A 25,765-nucleotide genomic window follows, 5' to 3' on the forward strand; every position below is an offset into this window, starting at 1 on the left:
TCCTTTAAATCTGCTTTTCAAAACATGCTAACATGCACGACTACAACACGTCAGCAAAATAGTTAGTTAACATGTCAATGTTTTATCAAACGCAGCAACTATAAAGGACCTGACATGCAGATCTGTCTCTCATGAGCGAGCGGATAGATCGTCAATATTGAGCAGATTTCTTTCATCCAAAGAGATTTGCAGGGACAGCAATACATTTCTTTAATTTAGGACACAATCTTATTCAGTTAGGGTTCGACTTAATGTTACTGTCAGCAACCCTGATCTAGAACCAATAGGCAATCACTACCGACATATTTTACAGGTTTTATAGTGTTATATTTGATGAAGTGTACTGTACAATGTCATAAAGTTGAACATTTCTATTGACTTACATTGTAAATTGTAAAAGCAAATTTTTTTGTTGCTTGTAAATCTTGCATAAATTGTGACATTTGAGAGAATTATCTGTCAAACTATTCTTACATACACATGTACAATTACAAAAATTGCTAATAGAACTTGTTTCTGAACTTGAATTCATTGTGAAATCAGACCCGATACAATAAGGGAACATGACAACACGACAAAATCAATCTCGAGTCGCAGCCAATCAGAAGAGCTTGTGGGCGGAGTCTCTGCAAGCGAAATGGATAAGTACTTAAACTACTTTAACATTATTAAAAATACATACCGACTGAAACAATCTTTGTCATAGAATAGACTTATTTGATCACACAGAGTTGAGTTTCGACATTCTTGTTTTATTTGCAGGTTCTGAGGTGAATTACATTTACATTTTATCCAAAGCGTTACATTTCAAGGTACACATTTACATTCTTATCAGTTCTTCTGATTATCCATTGTAGCTGTCAGTGTGTCTATAAAGGTCACCCAAACTGATATTCACACACTCATTAGACGCTTTTAACATTAAGTAAAGCACATAAACACCTGAGATTTTCACTGTCATACTTTGTAGGCTATGTTGTTGTTGAAGCTGCGACTTAGCAGAAATAAAAACCGTTTATAAAAAAACATTCATGTGACAATGGGATGGTTTTATAAACAATTTCCAAAGAAATTCTTCCTAATAAAGCACTATGTTTTCCAAAAATTAAATATAGAGAATGAATTTTTATTAATAATAAAAAAATATTTGACAGAAATAAAATGTTCAGGAACAATAAAATGTTCTTTGTCTTCCTCTGCTGGTATAATTTACAACATCTCTTCTGTAGTTAGACACTTGATAAAACGTAACATTCCCCAACGCTGTCTGTATTGCAAAATAAATCTATTGTGTAAGGTCCGATCACACCTAACGCATTTTTTTTTTTTGCATAGACAGTATAAAAGGTTTTTTGCAGTGAGAGGCGCCTTTTTCAATTGTTTTCCTATGGCAGTGAGCGTTCTGCAAGCTGTTTATCTCGCGTTTTACCGCCTCGCGCCTGCTGTTTTGCAGCACCTCGCGTTTTGCAGTTGAAAAAAAATTAACTCCGAGCAGAAAAAGCGCCCGACGTCACGCGTTTTTTTCCACTGTCCAATCGAATGAATGGAGAGGCGGGCCTTCCGTTGTAGTGATGAAAGAAGCTACAGTTGCTTTGAACGCCTGGAGAGTGCTAGTCTGGGTTTCCCCATGCTGCCTTGAGCGCAGCGCGATTTTATTCACGCTGCTAGGCAGCCTGGATTCCATGGACCAGATTTTCACCTCAGTGAGGGGACCAATCACAGAACGGGGAGGGAGCAGCAAGACGATGACGACACACCGAAGCAGTTTGTTTATATCAACATGTGCACTGCAGATTTACCTTCTACCCTCATGTTTGTCTTGCACAACGCCATTGTGTACACATAAATCTATGACCCATCGCCCATTCTTCCTCGTCGAATTTCTGTCGCTCTACATACGTCACCTGGTACAATTGAAACGATTGGCTATGCTATGAGGTACGTACAGTTGCATTTGATAGACATTCGTAGCGCCCAACAAACGGCTCTGGGCATACGTAAACCACGCCTCAAATACGAGAAAATGAACATGTGGTTCCCAGACCACGTCTCAATAGGCTTGTTGGACTTCATGCAACTCTGCGCAGACCGATCGGTGGCTGACTTGAAGCAGTGCATCCCGGTTAGAAATTGTGTCCAACTTGATACAGCGCCAACGCCACGTGACTGTGACGTATGCCATCAAAGTACCGCGAGAGCGTTTCGAGAGTAGCCGGAGAACTCAGCCAGCGCAGCTTCTGAAGAGCGGCTGCTCTGGGGTGCACGAGCTCTGATGACAACACAGCTGTTCCACGATTGGCCGGATTCAGCGCATGACAACGATCACGTGCGTTTCGTGTTAATTCGAACACCTTTAGTTCCTTTTAAAACTCACAAATCATTTTTTTACAACAGTACACACTCTTTTCATGTAGTTGCAATGTTATATTGTGTCATGTTTATCAAATTAAAACTGATCTTTATTCTTGTTGAAACAGACGCTGTATGAAGAAGTAAGTTACATTAATTATTGAATGAAAATGTCTCTTAAACATCTGTGTATTATTTTGCAAATATTGCATTTATTTCACTTCAACTGTGGTAAAGTATGCGAACACCACGTGAGTGTCACTACGGGAACCAGACGTCCGACTTCACGTCTCCTTTTGCAGCTCCTCCCCGCCTGCACGCGGCAACTCTCGCCGATCGCTTACATCCAGCCGCAGCCGATGTCGAACACACCTATTGAGACGAGGTCTGGCGTTAGCCAGGCTAGGAGAGTGCGATGATGGAGGATAAACTTGTGGTGCTCTCGCGGGTTACCAGGAGCTTAGTGACTTCACAAACCGTAACTACCACAATGTTAACAGAAAGTAAATAAAGTTAATAAAAGGTGGTTTCGGTGGTTGCCTGGCAACATAAAAAACTCACTGCTTTGTGCTGTGCACCTCGCGTTTTCAAACTTGAAAAACGCATTAGGTGTGATCCGGGCCTAAGGCTTGTTCTCTTACGTAGAGTTCTCTCGTACTGCGTCGAAGAACGCTACGGGAAAGATATTTCTTTGTCGAGATTGAAGCCTAAAAATTAATCCTTAATTTTGTAAATATTGCCGCACGCAATATTTACGTTCCAAACGGCTGTGGCGGCTCGAATCCAATCCAACGATGCGTGCAGCTTCGTGAATTTTAGAAAATCAGAGTGGTAGACAGCTATGCTTGTATTTATAGGCCTAGGCCACGCCTGTTTCATGCGTCTCTGGCCTCGCATAGGCTGTGCTTTTCTGGCGGAGCAGCCAATGGGTGAGCGATATTGCTCCGCCTAGGGTTGTATGCTACAGAAAAGCGTTTTACAATATTTACAAAATTAAGGATTAATTTTTAGGCTTCAATCTCGACAAAGAAATATCTTTCCCGTAGCGTTCTTCGACGCAGTACTCGTTCCCTCTCCTAGAGAGAACCGAGGTTACGTTAGTAACCGAGTACGTTTTCACTTTGCTTTAGCCGTTTCCCACGTATCTTGAGTGTTTCACAATCTACGTTGTAACCAATATCTAACAAATTTGAAACAATTCAAAGCTGCTATTTTCAGCACTCATTTTCATGAGCCACTATAAAACAAGAAACACACGCTGTTTGTTTCTGTCTTCAGTGGGGGGGGGGGGGGGGGTTCATTAATAATATTATTTATATTAGTGTTTTTGTTGTTATTATTAATAATTGTTCAGACTTGCAGAAGAAAATATTTGACACATGGCACTGACAATACAAAGTATGCTTTTTACCTGACATATTTGAAAGACAGATGCTATGATTAATACATCCATGGCCAGGATATAATTATAAAATATGACATGATTTTAAAAGTGACTTATAACATCGACTATGCAATACACTTTAATTTATTTAGTGCTAATAAAATTATTATTTATTCAATATTATTTAGTGCTAAAAAATTAACAGGCTGTAAAACTGTTGGCTAAGTTACAGTAACTCATGAAAAACTGATGGTAATTATCTGGGAAACATTCTCTAACAGCAGTCAAGTTGTCATTGTTTGTGTAAAACAAGTTGTGAATTTGTTGTAACATTAAAAACAGGAGATCATGAGGAGTTCCAGTGTTTTCCTCTGTGGGTGAACTAAACTTTCGGAAGATCACGTGAACAATTCCAGGATATTCTTTTTCCCTCATTGGTTGTTACGTTAAATCTTACCCAGATACAATAGTGCTATTTTCTGATTGCCTATTGTGTAGCCCCATTTTTTTGATTGGCTGTTAAGTGGCAGGCTCAACTAAGAATTCCAGGGGAGACGCGGCGACACGCTTGTTTCTTGCCGGTTCCATAGTGACAGCGGCGCGGCCAGATAAATTTTGGGCGCTGCGGCATATTAAATATATTATAAATAGTTTTTCCGTGTGAGAAATACAATGTGTGGCGGGAGTGCGTGACAAAAGACTGAAATGAGTGAATGTCACGCTCAATGCGTGACACTTGAGAGCCCTGAGTCTCTGTAGCGGCTCTTTATTCACCATCAGCTGATCCTGAGGAAACTGAACTGACGTCTAAACACTGAGAGTCCTGCAATAAAACACACAGACAGACACATATGAGTGTGAGACATTACTGAGTCACATCACATCTGGAGATCATTTCAGGAAAACACAGCCAGAGATATCAATTAAAAACTGCTGATAGATTAATAACAGTAAATGATAATCAATTCTCACTTTATCACTAATACACACACACCACGTTTACATGCAACCAAATAAACTGTTAGTAATCAGATTGGCGGCTCTGATTGAAAAGTCTTCATGTAAACACTTAATCGAATGAAATTTCTATTGGATTGGGTGTTTTATTCCTTTTCTAATCCGATCGAGAGGACATGTAAACACTTGATAAGATTGGAAACCCAAACTGGAAAGTACTGTGTGTGTGCAATGACGTAATGGCGTATGATGCGTACGAGCTGTTGTAGTTGTTGAATGAAGTGTCATGAATGACCAACACAATCTCACAACCTTCAGTCCTTCTCTCAGACTCACACACACACGTCCTTCACTCAGACTCTCACACACGTCCTCCTCTCAGACTCTCACACACATCCTTCTCTCACACACGTCCTTCTCTCAGACTCTCACACACGTCCTTCTCTCAGACTCTCACACACGTCCTTCTCTCAGACTCTCACACACGTCCTTCTCTCAGACTCTCACACACGTCCTTCTCTCAGACTCTCACACACGTCCTTCTCTCAGACTCTCACACACGTCCTTCTCTCAGACTCTCACACACGTCCTTCTCTCAGACTCTCACACACGTCCTTCTCTCAGACTCTCACACACGTCCTTCTCTCAGACTCTCACACACGTCCTTCTCTCAGACTCTCACACACGTCCTTCTCTCAGACTCTCACACACATCCTTCTCTCAGACTCTCACACACGTCCTTCTCTCAGACTCTCACACACATCCTTCTCTCAGACTCTCACACACGTCCTTCTCTCAGACTCTCACACACGTCCTTCTCTCAGACTCTCACACACGTCCTTCTCTCAGACTCTCACACACGTCCTTCTCTCAGACTCTCACACACGTCCTCCTCTCAGACTCTCACACACACGTCCTTCTCTCGGACTCTCACACACATCCTTCTCTCAGACTCTCACACACACGTCCTTCTCTCGGACTCTCACACACGTCCTTCTCTCAGACTCTCACACACGTCCTTCTCTCAGACTCTCACACACGTCCTCCTCTCAGACTCTCACACACGTCCTTCTCTCAGACTCTCACACACATCCTTCTCTCAGACTCTCACACACGTCCTTCTCTCAGACTCTCACACACGTCCTTCTCTCAGACTCTCACACACATCCTTCTCTCAGACTCTCACACGCGTCCTTCTCTCAGACTCTCACACACGTCCTTCTCTCAGACTCTCACACACATCCTTCTCTCAGACTCTCACACGCGTCCTTCTCTCAGACTCTCACACACGTCCTTCTCTCAGACTCTCACACACGTCCTTCTCTCAGACTCTCACACACGTCCTTCTCTCAGACTCTCACACACATCCTTCTCTCAGACTCTCACACACATCCTTCTCTCAGACTCACACACACGTCCTTCTCTCAGACTCTCACACACACACGTCCTTCTCTCAGACTCTCACACACGTCCTTCTCTCAGACTCTCACACACGTCCTTCTCTCAGACTCTCACACACATGTCCTTCTCTCAGACTCTCACACACGTCCTTCTCTCAGACTCTCACACACGTCCTTCTCTCAGACTCTCACACACATCCTTCTCTCAGACTCTCACACACATCCTTCTCTCAGACTCTCACACACACGTCCTTCTCTCGGACTCTCACACACGTCCTTCTCTCAGACTCTCACACACGTCCTTCTCTCAGACTCTCACACACATCCTTCTCTCAGACTCTCACACACATCCTTCTCTCAGACTCTCACACACGTCCTTCTCTCAGACTCTCACACACGTCCTTCTCTCAGATTCTCACACACGTCCTTCTCTCGGACTCTCACACACATCCTTCTCTCAGACTCTCACACACGTCTTTCTCTCAGACTCTCACACACATCCTTCTCTCAGACTCTCACACACGTCCTTCTCTCGGACTCTCACACACGTCCTTCTCTCAGACTCTCACACACGTCCTTCTCTCGGACTCTCACACACGTCCTTCTCTCGGACTCTCACACTCGTCCTTCTCTCGGACTCTCACACACGTCCTTCTCTCAGACTCTCACACACGTCCTTCTCTCGGACTCTCACACACGTCCTTCTCTCAGACTCTCACACACACACGTCCTTCTCTCAGACTCTCACACACGTCCTTCTCTCAGACTCTCACACACGTCCTTCTCTCAGATTCTCACACACGTCCTTCTCTCGGACTCTCACACACGTCCTTCTCTCGGACTCTCACACACGTCCTTCTCTCGGACTCTCACACACGTCCTTCTCTCGGACTCTCACACACATCCTTCTCTCAGACTCTCACACACGTCCTTCTCTCGGACTCTCACACACGTCCTTCTCTCAGACTCTCACACACGTCCTTCTCTCAGACTCTCACACACGTCCTTCTCTCAGACTCTCACACACGTCCTTCTCTCGGACTCTCACACACATCCTTCTCTCAGACTCTCACACACGTCCTTCTCTCGGACTCTCACACACGTCCTTCTCTCAGACTCTCACACACGTCCTTCTCTCAGACTCACACACACGTCCTTCTCTCAGACTCTCACACACGTCCTTCTCTCAGACTCTCACACGCGTCCTTCTCTCAGACTCTCACACACACGTCCTTCTCTCAGACTCTCACACACATCCTTCTCTCAGACTCTCACACACGTCCTTCTCTCAGACTCTCACACACATCCTTCTCTCAGACTCTCACACACATCCTTCTCTCAGACTCTCACACACATCCTTCTCTCAGACTCTCACACACATCCTTCTCTCAGACTCTCACACACACGTCCTTCTCTCAGACTCTCACACACGTCCTTCTCTCAGACTCTCACACACACGTCCTTCTCTCAGACTCTCACACACACGTCCTTCTCTCAGACTCTCACACACACGTCCTTCTCTCAGACTCTCACACACGTCCTTCTCTCAGACTCTCACACACACGTCCTTCTCTCAGACTCTCACACACGTCCTTCTCTCGGACTCTCACACACGTCCTTCTCTCGGACTCTCACACACGTCCTTCTCTCAGACTCTCACACACGTCCTTCTCTCGGACTCTCACACACGTCCTTCTCTCAGACTCTCACACACATCCTTCTCTCAGACTCTCACACACATCCTTCTCTCAGACTCTCACACACGTCCTTCTCTCAGACTCTCACACACGTCCTTCTCTCAGATTCTCACACACGTCCTTCTCTCAGACTCTCACACACATCCTTCTCTCAGACTCTCACACACGTCCTTCTCTCAGACTCTCACACACGTCCTTCTCTCAGACTCTCACACACGTCCTTCTCTCAGACTCTCACACACATCCTTCTCTCAGACTCTCACACACATCCTTCTCTCAGACTCTCACACACGTCCTTCTCTCAGACTCTCACACACACGTCCTTCTCTCAGACTCTCACACACATCCTTCTCTCAGACTCTCACACACGTCCTTCTCTCAGATTCTCACACACGTCCTTCTCTCAGACTCTCACACACATCCTTCTCTCAGACTCTCACACACGTCCTTCTCTCAGACTCTCACACACGTCCTTCTCTCAGACTCTCACACACGTCCTTCTCTCGGACTCTCACACACGTCCTTCTCTCGGACTCTCACACACAGGCTGTTTCGGGTGTTTTTACTGCGGGATCAATATAAGCAGCACGGCACAACGGGTCATGTGCTCATCGTCTCCTAATTAGGACCTGACCCGTAATATATAAATATTAAATCTGATGTTTACAACAAACAAACAAACAAACAAACAAAGTAGGAGAAGAGTGTGTGTAAACAGTGGGAAATATTCGTGCAGTGTGTGCATGTCAAAAACTCAGTTACGATTTGAAGCTTGTGACATATAAACACACACATCAACCCGATCACTTTATTTATCGTTCATGTAAACACTACGTTTGGATTCATCAATCAGAATAAATTAATTCCAATTAAACAAAAGTTGTGTAAGGGATGAAAATATTCATATAGACCTATCATAGATCATATTCACATCACAGAATTAAACTCTTATTAAAAGACAGTTTACAGAGACTAAAGTAAAGCTGAATTATTATCTTATATTCTCCAGTTACACACACATGAGACCTGTCACTGAAATTGAGTCAATTAAAAGGCTTCAAATAAAGATATACTCACAGTAGTGTAATGTCTCCAGTTTATAATGTGGATCATCCTTCAGATCAGAGAGCAACTTCATTCCTGAATGTCTTATTTTATTCCCAGACAGACTCAGTTCTCTCAGGTGTTCAGGGTTTGATCTCAGAGCTGAAGTCAGAGCAACACAACCTTCATCTGTGACGCCACAATTATTCAACCTGTAGAGAACAATGACACACACTTCACTCTCAGTTCAGATCAGATCAGTTTAGCAGTGAATCCATTATTAAAGAGAAAAAGTTCAAACTTAAAGCACAAATTAATATGTGTGATGGATCATTAGATTGAGATCTAAAATGTTACAAAACATGATCATAAAACATCTAAAGTATCATTCAATCAGGAAAAATAATCTCTTATTTGCACTATATTAATATTCAGTCTTGTGCAAAATCTGCTTTAATAAATAAGACTTTTCACAACATCGGTTAGTTTTACTGTTACTGAGATCTGTATGTAATATGTATGGAGTGTCAATTAGTGTGTGTGTGTGTGTGTGTGTGTGTGTGTGTGTGTTTTTCATTTTACAAAATTTTATTTGTTAATGTACCAGATGCAGTTACTCAGATTTACTTTTTTTCTTACTTGCATTTACTCAATTCATACAGTATACCATTGATTTCTCAGCTTTAAAATGTACTACTTTTTTTTGAGTGTAAAAATGTTTCACCAAAAAAAATTAGTAAATCATAGTTAAACTTTTTAGAGTGTACATAGGCTAGTTTTGCTAAGTTATTTAGATCTGTATGTAATATGTATAGTGTGTGTGTGCGTGTGTTTTTCATTTTACAAAATTAAAAACAATCCTTTAGAAAGTGTCAATGCAGAAAGATGAACATAATTAACAGTAAGAATGAATCCAGCATGTTCTTCATTTCTCAGTTCTGACTGTGTTGAGCTCGAGTCTGTTTAAAGTCAAGACACTGAAATGTTGATTGTGTGTGAAAGTGTGTATTTCAGTGTGACTCTCAGTCCTGCAGTTTCATGTTATTGAGGATCAGCTCATGTGTTCAATCATTTACAGCTCAATAATCTGAACTCACAGCAGCAGAAAGAGGCTGAACACTTCAAATATACTTTACATTGTGATTCATGTGTGAGAGTCAAATATGATCTTACCCCAGTTTCTCCAGTTTACAGAGAGGATTCTGTAGGACATCAGACAGCAGATTCACTGATTCTCCTATTTTATTCCCAGAAAGACTCAGTTCTCTCAGGTGTTCAGGGTTTGATCTCAGAGCTGAAGTCAGAGCAGCAAAACCTTCATCTGTGACGCCACAATCCCTCAACCTGTAGAGAACAATGACACACACTTCACTCTCAGTTCAGGGCAGGGTTTCCCAAAAGCATCGTAAGCTTAAGTTGATCGTAGAACAATTGCCACCAATGGTCTCTACGATCAACTTAGGCTTACGATGCTTTTGGGAAACCCAGCCCTGATCAGATCAGTTTAGCAGTGAATCCATTATTAAAGAGAAAGTTCAAACTTAAAACACAAATTAATATGTTTGATGGATCATTAGATTGAGATCTAAAATGTCACAAAACATTATCATAAAAACATCTAAAGTATCATTCAATCAGGAAAAATAATCTCTTAAATGACACTATTCACTAATGTAATTTAAGAGATTATTTTTCCTGATTGAATGATACTTTAGATGTTTTATGATCATGTTTTGTGACATTTTAGATCTAAAAAATATTTCAGGGGCTTAGTAAATGTCACAGTAATAATTAACTTTATTAACTTAATAAAATCTCTGAATATCATTTACTTGATGGTTTGAGTTGAACATACCAAAATAATTTACTAAAAATCCAACATTTAATTTTGTCTAAAATTTAGTTATATATATATATATACGTGTTTGTCACTAAAAGAATTTAGCATTTGACTAACCAATTATTTATTGTAAATAAAATTTCTATATTTGTGAAATTTCTATAAAAATATTTGAAATATTTGAGAATGGAGAATTAAACAGATCTGTTTTTAAAGAACCAAAAATATTACTTAATTCAAATCAATATTATTAATATATTTAACACACACTTAAGAAATTGAGTTCTCTCTTCTCAGCGTCGCAGATTTGGTGCATTTCCTCTGTGAAATTCAGGTTTGTGTATGTTTTATTTTATATATAAAATCATTAATCTGCTTTAAATCATTTTATTTACTGCAAAACAACATACAGAGGCGTAATGTGACACCTAAACGAGTCGCGCCTGTCTTTTCGTGTGATTGAAACGCCTTGCATAAAACACAATACTCTGTTCCTAATGATAATGAATATAATTAATTTGGATGATAAAATGTCCTCAGAACTGTGCACTGTTTGTTTATTGGCAGGTTATGGAGTCAGTCGCTCGCAGCATCTTTCGGCTGTGAGTGAAACAGGACGGCGGTCTGAAGTCAGAAGTTCACCGCAGAGCGCGAGTCCGTCTCCGGCACGAGAACCAGCGCTGATCCGGTGGATATTGGATAACAGACCGGTTGATTACACTTGAATTAGGATACCTGAATGTTCAAATGTTTCATTTCTACTTCTAAAATGTTTGTTAAATGAGTTTAAATGTAGGCAATATTGTATACATGTTAAAAAAGTGTAAAATATGCTGTATTGTTGTATTCATCATCGACAATAAAGGCCAATGTCATGTATACTGGTGGTTGTATGGAATACTGTTTTACAAAGGTTTAGAGGAAATAAAAAAGTTAATATTACTCATAAATAAAAACAGTTAATATTACTCAAAAATAATGTTTTTTAAATGTTTAAATTTAATTTATTTTATTAATTTTATTTGTTAATGTACCAGATGCAGTTACTCAGATTTACTTAAATCATTTACATTTATTAATTTAGCAGACGCTTTTATCCAAAGCGACTTACAAATGAGAAACAATAGAAGCAATTAAGATAGCAGTAGGACAACAGTATGTAAGTGCTAAGTGTGTGTGTGTGTGTGTGTGTGTTTTTACAAAATTAAAAACAATCCTTTAGAAAGTGTCAATGCAGAAAGATGAACATAATTAACAGTAAGAATGAATCCAGCATGTTCTTCATTTCTCAGTTCTGACTGTGTTGAGCTCGAGTCGGTTTAAAGTCAAGACACTGAAATGTTGGTTGTGTGTGAAAGTGTGTATTTCAGTGTGACTCTCAGTCCTGCAGTTTCATGTTATTGAGGATCGGCTCATGTGTTCAATCATTTACAGCTCAATAATCTGAACTCACAGCAGCAGAAAGAGGCTGAACACTTCAAATATACTTTACATTGTGATTCATGTGTGAGAGTCAAATATGATCTTACCACAGTTTCTCCAGTTTACAGAGAGGATTCTGTAGGACATCAGACAGCAGATTCACTGATTCTCCTATTTTATTCTCAGACAGACTCAGTTCTCTCAGGTGTTCAGGGTTTGATCTCAGAGCTGAAGTCAGAGCAGCAAAACCTTCATCTGTGACGCCACACTTATACAACCTGTAGAGAACAATGACACACACTTCACTCTCAGTTCAGATCAGATCAGTTTAGCAGTGAATCCATTATTAAAGAGAAAGTTCAAACTTAAAGCACAAATTAATATGTTTGATGGATCATTAGATTAGCTCTTAAAGACCTATACAGCTGCCGGCGGCTAAAAATAACTATTGTTCTTAAATGTTTAATAACTTTTGAACCGTTAAGGTTAATCCAATCTGTATGCTCTAAAAAGTCCCGTAAAGTGGAGATTCAGGAGATTTTTGGCGTTTGGACATTAAGACTGGCTCCGTAGTGAGTGTGATTGCATCATCAAGTTTTGATCAGCATTGATTCGTCAAAGAAACCCATAGACATAATAAATACATAGACGCCCTATTGGCTGCTGGATCATATGTCAACGGCGCCGCCATATTGAGGAGGGCAACTTTCCCACACCTCTCATAACGGGAATTGAGAAAAATGGCTGCTTTGTGCTGCTCTGTGCTGCTTCGTGCTGTATATATCGCCACACAGTTGAAAACAGGTCTCGGGGAATTACCTTTCACAAGCAAGACTGAACATTTGTTTCTGCTTGTATTTGGTCATTATATAATTAGTAATAACGTTAGTTGACCACCGGAGTCAGTCAGACTAAAATAGCTAGCGATGTCGCTAGTTAACTTAGCTGTGAAAGTTGAAACATGAGTTGACATGATTTATATTATAGTTTTAGCTTTTTTATATTATAAAGATATTTATATATCTATATTTTTATTAGTGGTGTCAACAATAATCGATTCGGCGATGCATCGCAATGCGGGATATGCACGATTCAGCATCGATGCGGCAAAGTGCCATAATCGATTATGTCACTGTTTATTTTCTGGCCTTGAGTTGGACAATAAAGTTGTGAAGTTTATTACTTCCGTGGGCATAACAACAACAACAATCAAGACGGCTGAGGCGGAGGGAGATGACCACGATAGACGGGTAATTAAAAACGCACCCAAAGCTTGGAAAAGCGGACATCTGGGCACATTTCGATTCTACGAAGTTAATGGGAAACTTAACAAGACGAGGCTGAACACAGGAGCGCAGCTTCGCGGCTGAGACACGAATAGACTATTATTAAAGCTTAAAGCTTTACTCTTAAACACAAAAGGCACGTCCATTTTAATAAAAAAATGATATTTATTAAACAAACCAGATCAAGAGCAAAAACGAAATAAAGTGAATAACTGAAAAATAAAGCATAGGCTCAAAACTAATACAAACAGTGGCACTGCGCGAGTGCGCGCATTGGGCTCCAATAATATGTTCCCGTCTTCTAAAAAAAAATGCTGCCGATGTCTTTGTTGACATGGTAGAAGAGGACTGACTATGAATTAAACGGTCTCTCAATTAAATAAATAATATTCAGCAAACCTTAGTAGCCTACTTTCTTCAATCTGACTGTCTCTCTTCTCCAGTGGGTTGGGATAATCCAAAAGAAGTGAAAACAAGGGGGGTGTTCTGAAGACAGACTGTTACCTGTGAAACAGGGGTGCTCTGAAAACACCCCCATTAGCAATTAGTGCTTTCCACCTGATGAAATGAACGCGCAAAATGAATGAAATGAACGCGGCAAAACTGATGAAATGAACGCGGCAAAACTGATGAAATGAACGCGCAAAACTGATGAAATGAACGCGCAAAACGAATGAAATGAACGCGGCAAAACTGATGAAATGAACGCGGCAAAAAATCGACCAATCAGAATTTTGGTCAAACCAGAACGTATCGACCAACAATCGACTAATCGATTGGGAGATTACAGCCCTAGAAAGCAGTGATTTATGTTTTCTTTTTCAGGTTTGAAAATGCCATATACAATACCCTGTACCATTCAATTTTATTTTGTTTAATGACATTTATGTCAAAGATACAGCAGTGATAATGGTAGTGATAATACACACATATAGCAGCCAATAAAATCTGTTGTTCAATATATGACTGCTTGTATTGCCTCATGACTGATGAAAAATTTGCCTTGTTGTGTGCAGTAGAATTTTTATGCATCGCAATGCATCGTAGAATCGAATTGAATCGAATCGTTACCTGGTGAATCGTAATCGAATCGAATTGTGAGGGCAGTGCCAATGCACACCCCTAATTTTTATATATCTATATTTATATATATTTATATATCTATATTTTCTTAAAACCGACTTTTATGACAAGTACTCGGTTTGGGTAGGTACTGGTCAATATTTAATTTACTATTTTTATTATTATCTATATTATTCTGCAATTGATATTACACTGTATTTGCTATTATTCAAGTCAAGTCAAGTCAAAAATATTTGTATAGCGCTTTTCACAATACAGATTGTATCAAAGCAGCTTCACAGTATTAAATTAAAATAATAATAAAACGTCCATGTTTGGTAATGCTAATCAATAGTAATATTGATTGATTCATTAAATTGAATATCCCCAACTGAGCAAGCCAAAGGCAACATTATTATTATTATTATTATAATATTATACCACATGCGATTATCAATCTATTATAGTTATGCTTTTAAATGATTGTACTATTCACTAGTCACTATTTAATTTATTATTATTATTTTTAATTATTATTTTTTAATTATTCTTTTTTATCATCTATATTCTGTCATTGACATTTCATGTTATTGCTATTAATATAGTATTATACATAAACTATATGCTATTATCAATATATTATTATTATTATATCATTGTACTTATGATATTATATAATTATACTATTCATTACTATTATTGTATTTACTGTATACTGGTTTTTTATTGACTATACACAAAATTATTTACTATTACTTCTCACTTTATCTTATGTACGATTTGCATTGCACTGTAGTTGTAACATATCATATGTATTACCATAAAGTATCCATCAGTTATCTTTGTTATTGTATATTTGGAGTATCTATCTGTAAATATATATCATTTTAGTGCTATAAAAATACAGAAAGCACCTGCCGGTGTGATTTGTATTTACCGATTTGTTTCATTTTCTCAACGACGGTCAATTCTAAGCACAAGAAAAGCTTAAATCGGGTTAAAGCCAGAAAATGCTTTTTCCACAATAAGAAAACTTTATTTTATTTAATGTGAAATTTTTATTATATCTCAGTATGGGGGTCTTCACACTTATTATCCATGAATAAAAAGCCAAATACATGACAAGCCTGAGCTTTGACAATTCCTTATTAAAAAAATATTTTATACGTCTAACTATTGAGATTTTGAATAACTAGAGCTGGAACTTCTTGGACACCACGTACAAACCACTGAAATCGGTTGATAAATGTAAACTTTATTTTTGTTTTTATCCAGAAAAACCGTAGCTCACCCGTTTACTTGCATTAGTTTTACACTGCGGTCAAGCCAGCCGCACGTTAAAAATCCACGGTCAAGCCAGCCGCACTTTTTTTAGTATGCGCGTCAAATCGCGCACTTACGGTACGGGCGCTGGAAGAGGTCAAAATTTATTTTAAGACTATTTTCTGCTATTTTCCATCTTATTAGGACACAAATAATACAATTTCATGATTTAAATTTTTTGTTTATTTTTTATTATTTTAATGTTTGTATGCCTATATATGACATTATTTATTACATATGTAATTATTATTTTAATAATTATATTTTATATACATTTAATATTTTTTAATAAAATATTATAATATTTATTATTTATGTTAATTATCATACATCATAATTTTTTTACATTTTTATTGTTAATTTTAATGTTTTTTTATTTATATATTATACATTATTATAATGTATTTTTTAATGTTAATTAAATTCAATATTAATGTTAATTATCATACATACATTTTTTTGCACTTTTATTGTTGATTTTAATGTTTTGTATATATAAAGTATACATTCATTATTATACATAATTTATTAATGTTACTTTTCTTTTTTTTACAGACACCATGCAGAACAAAATAGTGCAGAAACGAACAATCTAGTAATTCCATAATTCCAGAAGTGAAATAAAAGTGTGTAAATGTATAGGTGTGTGTGTGTGTGTGTGTGTGTGTGTGTGTGTGTGTGTGTCTTTCATTTTCTCCAAAACGATACAGTAAAATGACTTGAAAATAAATACAGTAATAGTCAGGGTCACTCTTATGAGTGTTTGAAAATGGGACATGATGTAAGTGCTGGAGGGTAAAGTAAAATGTCAAAACTGTGCCTTTATATATGTATATAAAATGTGTGTGTGTGTGTGTGTGTGTGTGTGTGTGTGTGTTTTCATTTTACAAAATTAAAAACAATCCTTTAGAAAGTGTCAATGCAGAAAGATGAACATAATTAAAATGAATCCAGCATGTTCTTCATTTCTCAGTTCTGACTGTGTTGAGCTCGAGTCTGTTTAAAGTCAAGAGACTGAAATGTTGGTTGTGTGTGAAAGTGTGTATTTCAGTGTGACTCTCAGTCCTGCAGTTTCATGTTATTGAGGATCAGCTCATGTGTTCAATCATTTACAGCTCAATAATCTGAACTCACAGCAGCAGAAAGAGGCTGAACACTTCAAATATACTTTACATTGTGATTCATGTGTGAGAGTCAAATATGATCTTACCTCAGTTTCTCCAGTTTACAGTGAGGATTCTGTAGGACATCAGACAGCAGATTCACTGATTCTCCTATTTTATTCCCAGACAGACTCAGTTCTCTCAGGTGTTCAGGGTTTGATCTCAGAGCTGAAGTCAGAGCAGCAAAACCTTCATCTGTGAGATTACAATATCTCAACCTGTAGAGAACAACGACACACACTTCACTCTCAGTTCAGATCAGATCAGCTTAGCAGTGAATCCATTATTAACCCTCTGATGGTCTTCTAAAAAAACAATATATATATATATTTTTTTTACAAATATCATTTTACTCTGTGTGTCTGTGTGTGTGTGTGTGTGTGTGTGTGTGTGTGTATGCATGCGCACATGTGTCAGTGTAACCAATTTATATTTGTGGTGGTTCTGCATTTTAGATTTATTTATTTATAGATATTTAAAATATATCATAAATCCTCCAAAAACTGCATAAAAACAATAATAAACAGAGTAAAATTATATTTGTAAAAATAAAAATAATAATTGTTCTGTTACAAAATTCAATGTTATTGTCTGGGGTCCAATAGACCCCAAAGACCACGAGTGTCACGATTTTTGTCACGCCTACATAAAAAAAGATCACATTCCATTTTGTAGATCTAGAAAGTGTTGAGAGCTGTAGGAAGTTTCATACCATTTGGAAAAAGATTAAAACAAATTTTTATCTATATTGTGAACTGAGATGAGTGACAGCTTTATAATGATTGTAAAGCAAACGCTCTTTCGAGACTATACATAATCCATTGAATAAAAGTTGTTTTTCTTGCTGCTGAGAGCATGTTAAAATAGATACGCACAACAGATTAATAGATATAGACAAATATTCATATCAATATATCTTTTAAATTATATTCCAAATATTAGCAAAAGTAATGACTTGTAAATAATCTTAAATGTCTCATTGTACATTGCTATTCTTGTTATGTAAGAGTCGTTGCTACACATTAAATCTGAACTTTACTAGAGAACCACTAATTTCACACTCAGTGATTTGATTCTTAATAGTCAATCTCACAATAAAATTAAAATGTTTAACTTTCATCAAAACATCAAGTAAATGTTTAATTGTCCATCTAATAGTAAAATGTAAATGTATGACTCTGCTGTGTAAACCATACATCAAATGTTTTTAGGAGATTTGAGCAACTTGATAAATGAGCTTCTCCAGTTGTTTGCTTGGTCTTCATTTCTTTTATCATTTACTTTAAATATTTAAATTCCTTCTTTATGTGCAATAACTCTCAATTAATAAACCTGAATTATTTATTCATACACAACTTTCTGACTTTGTTTGAAGGAATAGGAATTTTACATTGTCAAGTTTTAGGAAACGCATCAAATACTGACCACTGAACTCTAGACAACATCTGCAGCACTGAAGATTCATGAACTTTTATTTTCCTGATGTTTTAACAGTGAACTGATTGTTCTGATTGATACTTACTGAACTGATCTGGATTCTTTAATCACAGGACGCAGCTTCTGAAGAGCCTTTAGTTGTTCAGTTTTATCGTCTCTTCCAACAAAATCATCAATATCAAACTTGTCCAGCTTCTCCTCTGATGTCAACAACACAAAGGCTACAGCTGACCACTGAGATGAAGAGAGTTTGGCTTTCTTTACTGTTCCAGATTTCAGATACTGTTGTATTTCCTCCACTAGTGAACGATCACCCAGTTCATTCAGACAGTGGAACAGATTGATGGATTTCTCTGGAGAGTCGATGGTCCTGATCTTCTCCTTGATGTACTTCACTGTTTCCTCGTTGCTGTCAGATCTTCTTTTCTGTTCCATTAGTCTTTGTAGGAGAATCTGATGAGACTTTACTGACAGACCCAGAAGAAACCGCAGGAAAAGATCCAGATGTCCGTTTTTACTCTGTAGAGCCTCATCCACAGCTCTCTGATGCAGCGCAGATAATGACACATGTTTAAACATAAGTGGAAACCTGTCCTTGACTTTAAACAGCGAACTCTGTTTGGTGATTGGGTCAAACACATTTATGTTGTTGTTTATATAGTAGAGATGCACATATAGAGCCGCTAGATGTTCCTGAACGCTCAGATGAACAAAGCAGAAGACTTTCCCCTGATACCAGCCAAACTCCTCTCTGAAGATCTGAGTGCACAATCCTGAGTAAACTGATGCTTCTGTCACATCAATGCCACACTCTCTCAGGTCTTCCTCATAGAAGATCACATTGCCTTTCACAAGCTGCTGAAAAGCCAGTTTCCCCAGTTTGAGGATCATGTCTTCATCCGTCACGTTCTTCTCATAGTCCTTCTCATGTTTGATGTTGGTCTGAAGGATCAGGAAGTGTGTGTACATCTGAGTGAGAGTCTTGGGAATCTCTCCTCTCTCTGCTTCGCTCAACATCTTCTCCAGAACAGTGGCTGAGATCCAGCAGAACACGGGGATGTGGCACATGATGTAGAGACTCCTCGATGACTTCAGGTGTGTGATGATCCTGTCGGCCAGACTCTGATCACTGACTCTCTTCCTGAAGTATTCCTCCTTCTGTGGATCATTGAAGCCTCGTACCTCTGTCACTCGATGGACACACTCAGAGGGGACGAGATCGGCTGCTGCTGGTCTGGAGGTGATCCAGATGAGAGACGAGGGAAGCAGATTCCCCACAATGAGGTTCATCAGCAGCACGTCCACTGATTTCTTTTTGTTTGCATCTCGTAACGTCTCATTCTTTTTAAAATGTAAGGGAAGACGACACTCGTCCAGACCATCAAAGATGAACAACACTTTATATTTGTCACTGGATATTTCCATTTCTTTAGTTTCAGGGAAAAAGACATGAAGAAGATCTGAAAGACTGAGTGTTTTGTCCTTCATCAGATTGATCTCTCTGAAAGGAAGAGGAAATATGAGCTGGACGTCCTGATTCTCGTTCTCTTCAGCCCAGTCCAGGATGAACTTCTGCACAGAGACTGTTTTTCCAATGCCAGCGACTCCCTTTGTCAGCACAGTTCTGATGGGTTTGTCTTGTCCAGGTAAAGGTCTAAAGATGTCATTGCATTTGATCGCTGTGTCCTCTGTTGCTGCTATCCTGGATTGTGTCTCAATCTGTCTCACCTCATGTTCATTACTGATCTCTCCACTCTCAGTCTCTGTGATGTAGAGATCTGTGTAAATCTCATTCAGGAGTGTTGGGTTTCCCTGCTGCGCTGTTCCCTCATACAGACTCTCAAACTTCTTCATCAGATTTGATCTAAACCTGTTGAGGACTTCATGGCTGTAAAATATAAATACCACAGTATTAATAAGCACAATGTCTTTTTTTAATCATATATTTTGTTGAAATGTAATACCTGAGATCAGTCTGTGTATCTCCACTCTTAAAATCTACTGGCCGACTCATAGACACATAGCTGGACTCTGGCTCTGATCTCTTCTGATGAACTGAACTATAACAGAGTTTAAAGTTATACATATTTGCCATATTCAACATATTGCATGTCCATTTATCAATAAAACAATCACTTTTCATGATTATTTAATTTACACTGTTATTACAAGAATTGTACATTGAAATGAGTTCAACGCTATACTGTATACATTAAATATTACATTAAAACATTATTCTTGTACATTATTTATATCTTGTAGAATATATTACTGATAATGTTATAATAATATAAAATGCCATACTATAATCATATTTTTATAGAAATGTAATACCTGAGATCAGTCTGTGTATCTCCACTCTTAAAATGTACTGGCGGATTCATAGAGCCGTCACTCCTCATAGACACACAGCTGGACTCTGGTTCTGATCTCTTCTGATGAACTGAACTATAACATAAATAGATTAAAGTTATTGAATTAACTTAACCCCCAAATTAACCCCCGTGCACCAGTCCTAGAGCTCCTCCTGTCCAATTTTAGGGGAAAATCGGGTCTATTGGAGACGTCAAATAGATTTCTTAGGGTGCTTTCATATCTGTAGTTCGGTTCATTTGGTCCGGACCAAGGGCGGAAAATTATACTTTGTAGCATTTTTCAGGCGTTTTGGTTCCTTTTCACACCACACTGATTGCTCTGGTCCGAATCAGTTGATGAAACGAACCAAAATGCAGTCACGTGACAACATCCACATCACTCGTTGGCCAGATGTGTCTTGAATGTATTTCCATAACTGCACTTCGATTGGTCAGAATTAACGTGTGGGAAAATTCCAACAGAATCTATGAAACCCCCTTTCCCTGAGCTGTACGCTAAACAAAGCGAAGATTTAGCTGGTTTTGAAAGTTAGGACCTAATATGGTCATCAGACCAAATTTCTATGAGTCTCCGCACCTCCTCACAGTCCAAGTTTGTCCGCGAGCTGCCATGCTAAAAGTGCAAAATGTCAACAAAACATTAGTCCTCATCCCATAATGCACAGCGCCGCTGACTACGGCAGCTGGTTTAGTCCAAACATGCTCAGTTCTTTGGCAGTTGGGTCTGTTCGAGTTCGGATCACGTTCTCACCACAATTGAACCGCTCCAGAGTTCATTTGAAACCGTACCGAGACCACCTTGGTCTGCTTTTGGTGCGCACCCGAGTGCGACTGCTGCATTCACACCGGCCCGAACGAACCGCACCAAGGGGGACAACGAACTCTAGTGGGATCCAAACCAACTCAATGAGGCAGAAAGCACCCTTGGGCGCACCGAAAGAACAGCACAGACACAGTGTACACCATGAGAAAATCTCAAACTGGGAGTTGTGAAAGATACACCGGTGGTTTGCCAGATTAGAAGTTTATCTATGTTAGGGATGCACCGAATCCAGGAATCGGTTTCGGATTCGGACGAATATTGGGTTTTTTAAAGGGGTTCGGGTTTTTTTTCCACCGAACCGAACCCTATAAGCTTGCAATATAATACGCGCGCTACGATGGTCGACGTCACGCCGCCGTTGATTACGGGAAGGTGTCTACGTAGTGTAACGCGTTGTGTCAGGAAGGAAAATAGGGATAACGGTAGCTCACAGCTAAAGTTATAGCAGAGGCCAGACAGACTCATGGAGGCGATTGGCATCTTACAACTTGCACTTTATTCCCCAATCTAACTCATGTAACTGTCTGTCACACGTTCTACCATCCACAGCGTTACTTAAAGGTGGGGTATGTAATTCTCTTTTTTGGCCATTTTGTAAAAATCACTTAAAGGGGTCATGACATGAGAAACCAAATTTGCCTTGATCTTTTGGTATATAAGAGGTCTTTGTACCATTAAAACGTCCTGCAAGTTTCATAGCTTAAGACGTCCTCCCCATTATAAACGAATCATTTATTTAATCAAGCTCTAAATACAGCTCGTTCTGGATCCATGGTAAGAAGTGACGTCACGGTACGAAGTGACGTACCAGCGTTTGCATATAGACCGCCTCCAGCGCAAGACAACTACGCTTTAAGCGCAAGGCAACTACGCTCATTTCGTATCATTGTCGCGCCCGCGCCCACGCGCTGCGCGCCTCACAAGTGTTCAGTCGACGGACAGCGAGTGGGTCTGTGTACAGGGAAATTACGATGCCACGCAGATGTGCTGTTCCTGGCTGTGGACAAACAACATCTTTGAATACGCTGCGAAAGATCCAGTCGTCAGGGAAAAATGGATGCACTTTATATTTCGCGGACGTCCCAGTCACGGCAGTGTTAGTTTAATCGTTTGTTCTATACATTTGAAGGATGACTGTTTTGAGCTTTGCCAGAAAACTGTTGCTCAAAGATAAGTCCGTGCCGACTATTCTTGGCTCAACATCGACGACGCAAACTGTAAGTAATATATTTAAAACTTTAAACTACTTTTTAAATACGCTGAAAGATCCAGTCGTCAGGGAAAAATGGATGCACTTTATTTTTTGCGGACGTCCCAGTCACGGCAGTGTTCTATACATTTAAGGATGACTGTTTTGAGGAAAAAATCCCAATATGATGCTGGCTTTGCCAGAAAACTGTTGCTCAAAGATAAGTCCGTGCCGAATATTCTGGGCTCAACAACGACGACGCAAACTTACTTTTTACCATGGCTAATATAAACACATTTGTATAAGAGAATCTTGAAAATATGTCGCCTTTCTAGTAGGCCTACATGTGATAGAAAATTAAAAATGTTGCCTTTATCAATGCTGCATCTTCAAATATGGCCTGTGCATGCATTTTTGTCCGTGGTACACCCTATCATTTCATTGGAATTAGTTAAATAATGTTAAACTGTTAGCAAATTAAGCTATAGGATAATTATGCAACAATAATCCGTTTTCAAGTGTCTCTCGGGTTAATTTTTTTTTATTAATTCAAAATAGTTTCACTTTCCATGTGGACACGGGCTGATCCAGTCTTCGTTGTTGTGGTGATGGTTCATTTTCCTCTGATTCCGGCTCAAACATAAGGTTTTATCATTTAGACCACCTAGAATCATTGAACAGTAAGTGCGTCAATCAAACGGTCGTACCATCCCCCCTTCCCCCATCCATGTCCATGTTCTTTGAATGGGTGGAGTCAAAGGAAAGAAGGTAGGACCATTTGAGTTGTGTATTTTCAAAATCTGCCAGCCGTTTTGCAAATCACATACCCCACCTTTAATAAAATAAGATACAAATTAGCATCAAACTGAAATAACCCACATGGGGTATCGAGGCGCATACAATACAATACAATACAGACTGCCGACAGTTCAACAGGGCGCGCAGCTCTTAAAGGGGCCACACCTTATTTCCACCCATTACAGTAGTGGACTGTTCAAATGTCGTAGGCTGTGAGAAAGTGAAAATGGAACTCATGAGCAGAAAAAGCTGTTGTTTGGCAGTACTTTCAGTCAAAAGAAGGCAATTCAAGTTGAGCTACATGTTCAATTTGCAATGACGATTTGTCTTGTGGTGGCAAGGACCCTAAACAATATACAACATCACCGCTGTTAAAATGCATGATGTTGCTTATTCTTTTTATTTTATTTTATTTTTTAAAGTTAAAATATAATAATAAAAAAAAATCCAGTGCTGTGGACGTTGTTTACTTCATTGATGTGTTTACTGTGTTAATGGACTGAGGATGGGAGTAGGATTCGGTATTCGGTTTCGGATTCGGCAGAATCTTAACCAGTGGATTCGGTATTCGTCCGAACCCCAAAAATCTGGATTCGGTGCATCCCTAATCTATGTATCATCTTTTTACTCTTTTAATTCATTTTATAACTGTTTATAACTGTGTTAATTTTCCTTGCTTTTATTTTGTGGTTATTTTAATTCCTTCTCTTTAAAGCACTTTGAATTGGCTTAGTGTATGAAATGTGTTAAACTTGCCTTGCCTATTCAAAAATCACATATTCATTTATCCTTAATTTATTTTCACAATATTTATTTTAAAAAAACCTGTAAAATGAACTAAGTGCTCTCATATTTTCATAAAATATTAGCTACACATAAAAAATAACTAAGCAATGTCCAAAAATAATTTCTCATTTCTTGTAGAATATATTACTGATAATGTTCTGATAATATAAAATGCCATACTATAATCATATTTTTATAGAAATGTAATACCTGAGATCAGTCTGTGTATCTCCACTCTTAAAATGTATTGGCCGACTCATAGACCGGTCACTCCTCATAGACACACAGCTGGACTCTGGTTCTGATCTCTTCTGATGAACTGAACTATAACAGAAATAGATTAAAGTTAATACATTGAATTATTGTATTTAAAAATCACATATTCATTTATCCCTAAAGAATTTATTTTCACAATGTTGATTAAAAAAAAACCTGTAAAATGAACTAAGTGCTCTCATATACGGCTCTCATGTGCGAGCAACACGACATACATTAAAATATTAGCTACACATAAAAAAGAATTTCTCATATCTTGAAGAAAATATCACCAATATTATTCTGATTGAAAAAATATCATGCTGTAGTAGTCATATTTTCACAGAAATATAATACCTGATATTATGTTGTGTATCTTTACTCTTAAAATGTATTGGCCGACTCATAGACCGGTCACTCCTCATAGACACACAGCTGGACTCTGGTTCTGATCTCTTCTGATGAACTGAACTATAACAGAAACAATTAATAATTAATGGTGATAACATTTTAATATAAGTTCTTAAAAGGTATTTTTATATTAAAAAATCTGGCTGGTCTAATTGTTTTCAATAAAATTTTTAGTTTTTAACTTGTAAAAACATCTTCTTTAAACATAATTTAAAGTTGTCGATGATTTAATCTGTAGTTTATTCAAAATACCTGCATCCTGGATACAAATCTTCATCTCTGGATGTTTGAGTTTCATCCATGATGAGCTGAACAGTTGAAACAGAATCTGATCTTCACCACTGACTCTGAATAGAAATGACAAACAAACACAATAATTCACAATGAGATTCAGAGAAACAGGATCATGAGACGCGCCGTTCACTGAAACACACAATGTTAGTCGTGTATTAACACAAATGCTAAATAAACCACAGACAACACGAAACAATGAAACCGTGTTTTGCTCTAAAATGAAAAATATCAAACACATAAAAAATAACTAATATGTCCTTTAGGGGAAATAGGCTAATATTGGCCTAAATGCGGAAGTCACCTGTAAACCGTCTCGAGACCTGAACACTCACCTTGATCAACGTTTATCACATCCAGATTCACAAAATCCATCGCCGTTTCTATCCAGTAGTTACACGTAAATTCGTGTCTTAGCTTTTGTGAAGGTTTCCGTTAAACACTTCGGATTTGATACGCAGTATAGAAGATTC

General features: G+C 38.5%; 1 protein-coding gene across 1 annotated transcript; it reads right to left on the reverse strand.

Annotated features, from left to right (window-relative positions):
- Positions 1-4,422: 4,422 nt before the first annotated feature.
- Positions 4,423-25,760, reverse strand: LOC306997005 (NACHT, LRR and PYD domains-containing protein 3-like). The gene is made up of 12 exons (XM_079609991.1): positions 25,628-25,760; positions 25,254-25,348; positions 24,948-25,061; positions 24,546-24,659; positions 20,699-20,812; positions 20,329-20,424; positions 18,450-20,252; positions 16,975-17,145; positions 12,201-12,371; positions 10,005-10,175; positions 8,865-9,043; positions 4,423-4,556 (listed from the first exon to the last, which is right to left on the reverse strand). Coding segments are annotated over exons 2-12 (2,985 nt in total). The 5' UTR covers positions 25,304-25,348; positions 25,628-25,760; the 3' UTR covers positions 4,423-4,554.
- Between the last annotated feature and the right edge of the window lie 5 nt (positions 25,761-25,765).

This window comes from Phoxinus phoxinus (assembly GCF_949152265.1).
Source record: "Phoxinus phoxinus genome assembly, chromosome: 4".
Classification (NCBI taxonomy): domain Eukaryota; kingdom Metazoa; phylum Chordata; class Actinopteri; order Cypriniformes; family Leuciscidae; genus Phoxinus; species Phoxinus phoxinus.

What these genes read in the sequence shown, in the direction of transcription:
- LOC306997005 (XM_079609991.1), bottom strand. Translation starts at nt 25,303, where the DNA reads ATGGATGAAACTCAAACATCCAGAGATGAAGATTTGTATCCAGGATGC. An exon ending in GATACACAGACTGATCTCAG is followed by an intron (nt 20,425 to 20,698) that starts GTATTACATTTC and finishes ACTCTGTTATAG; the next exon opens with TTCAGTTCATCAGAAGAGAT. An exon ending in TGTAAACTGGAGAAACTGTG is followed by an intron (nt 10,176 to 12,200) that starts GTAAGATCATAT and finishes TGTTCTCTACAG; the next exon opens with GTTGAGGGATTGTGGCGTCA.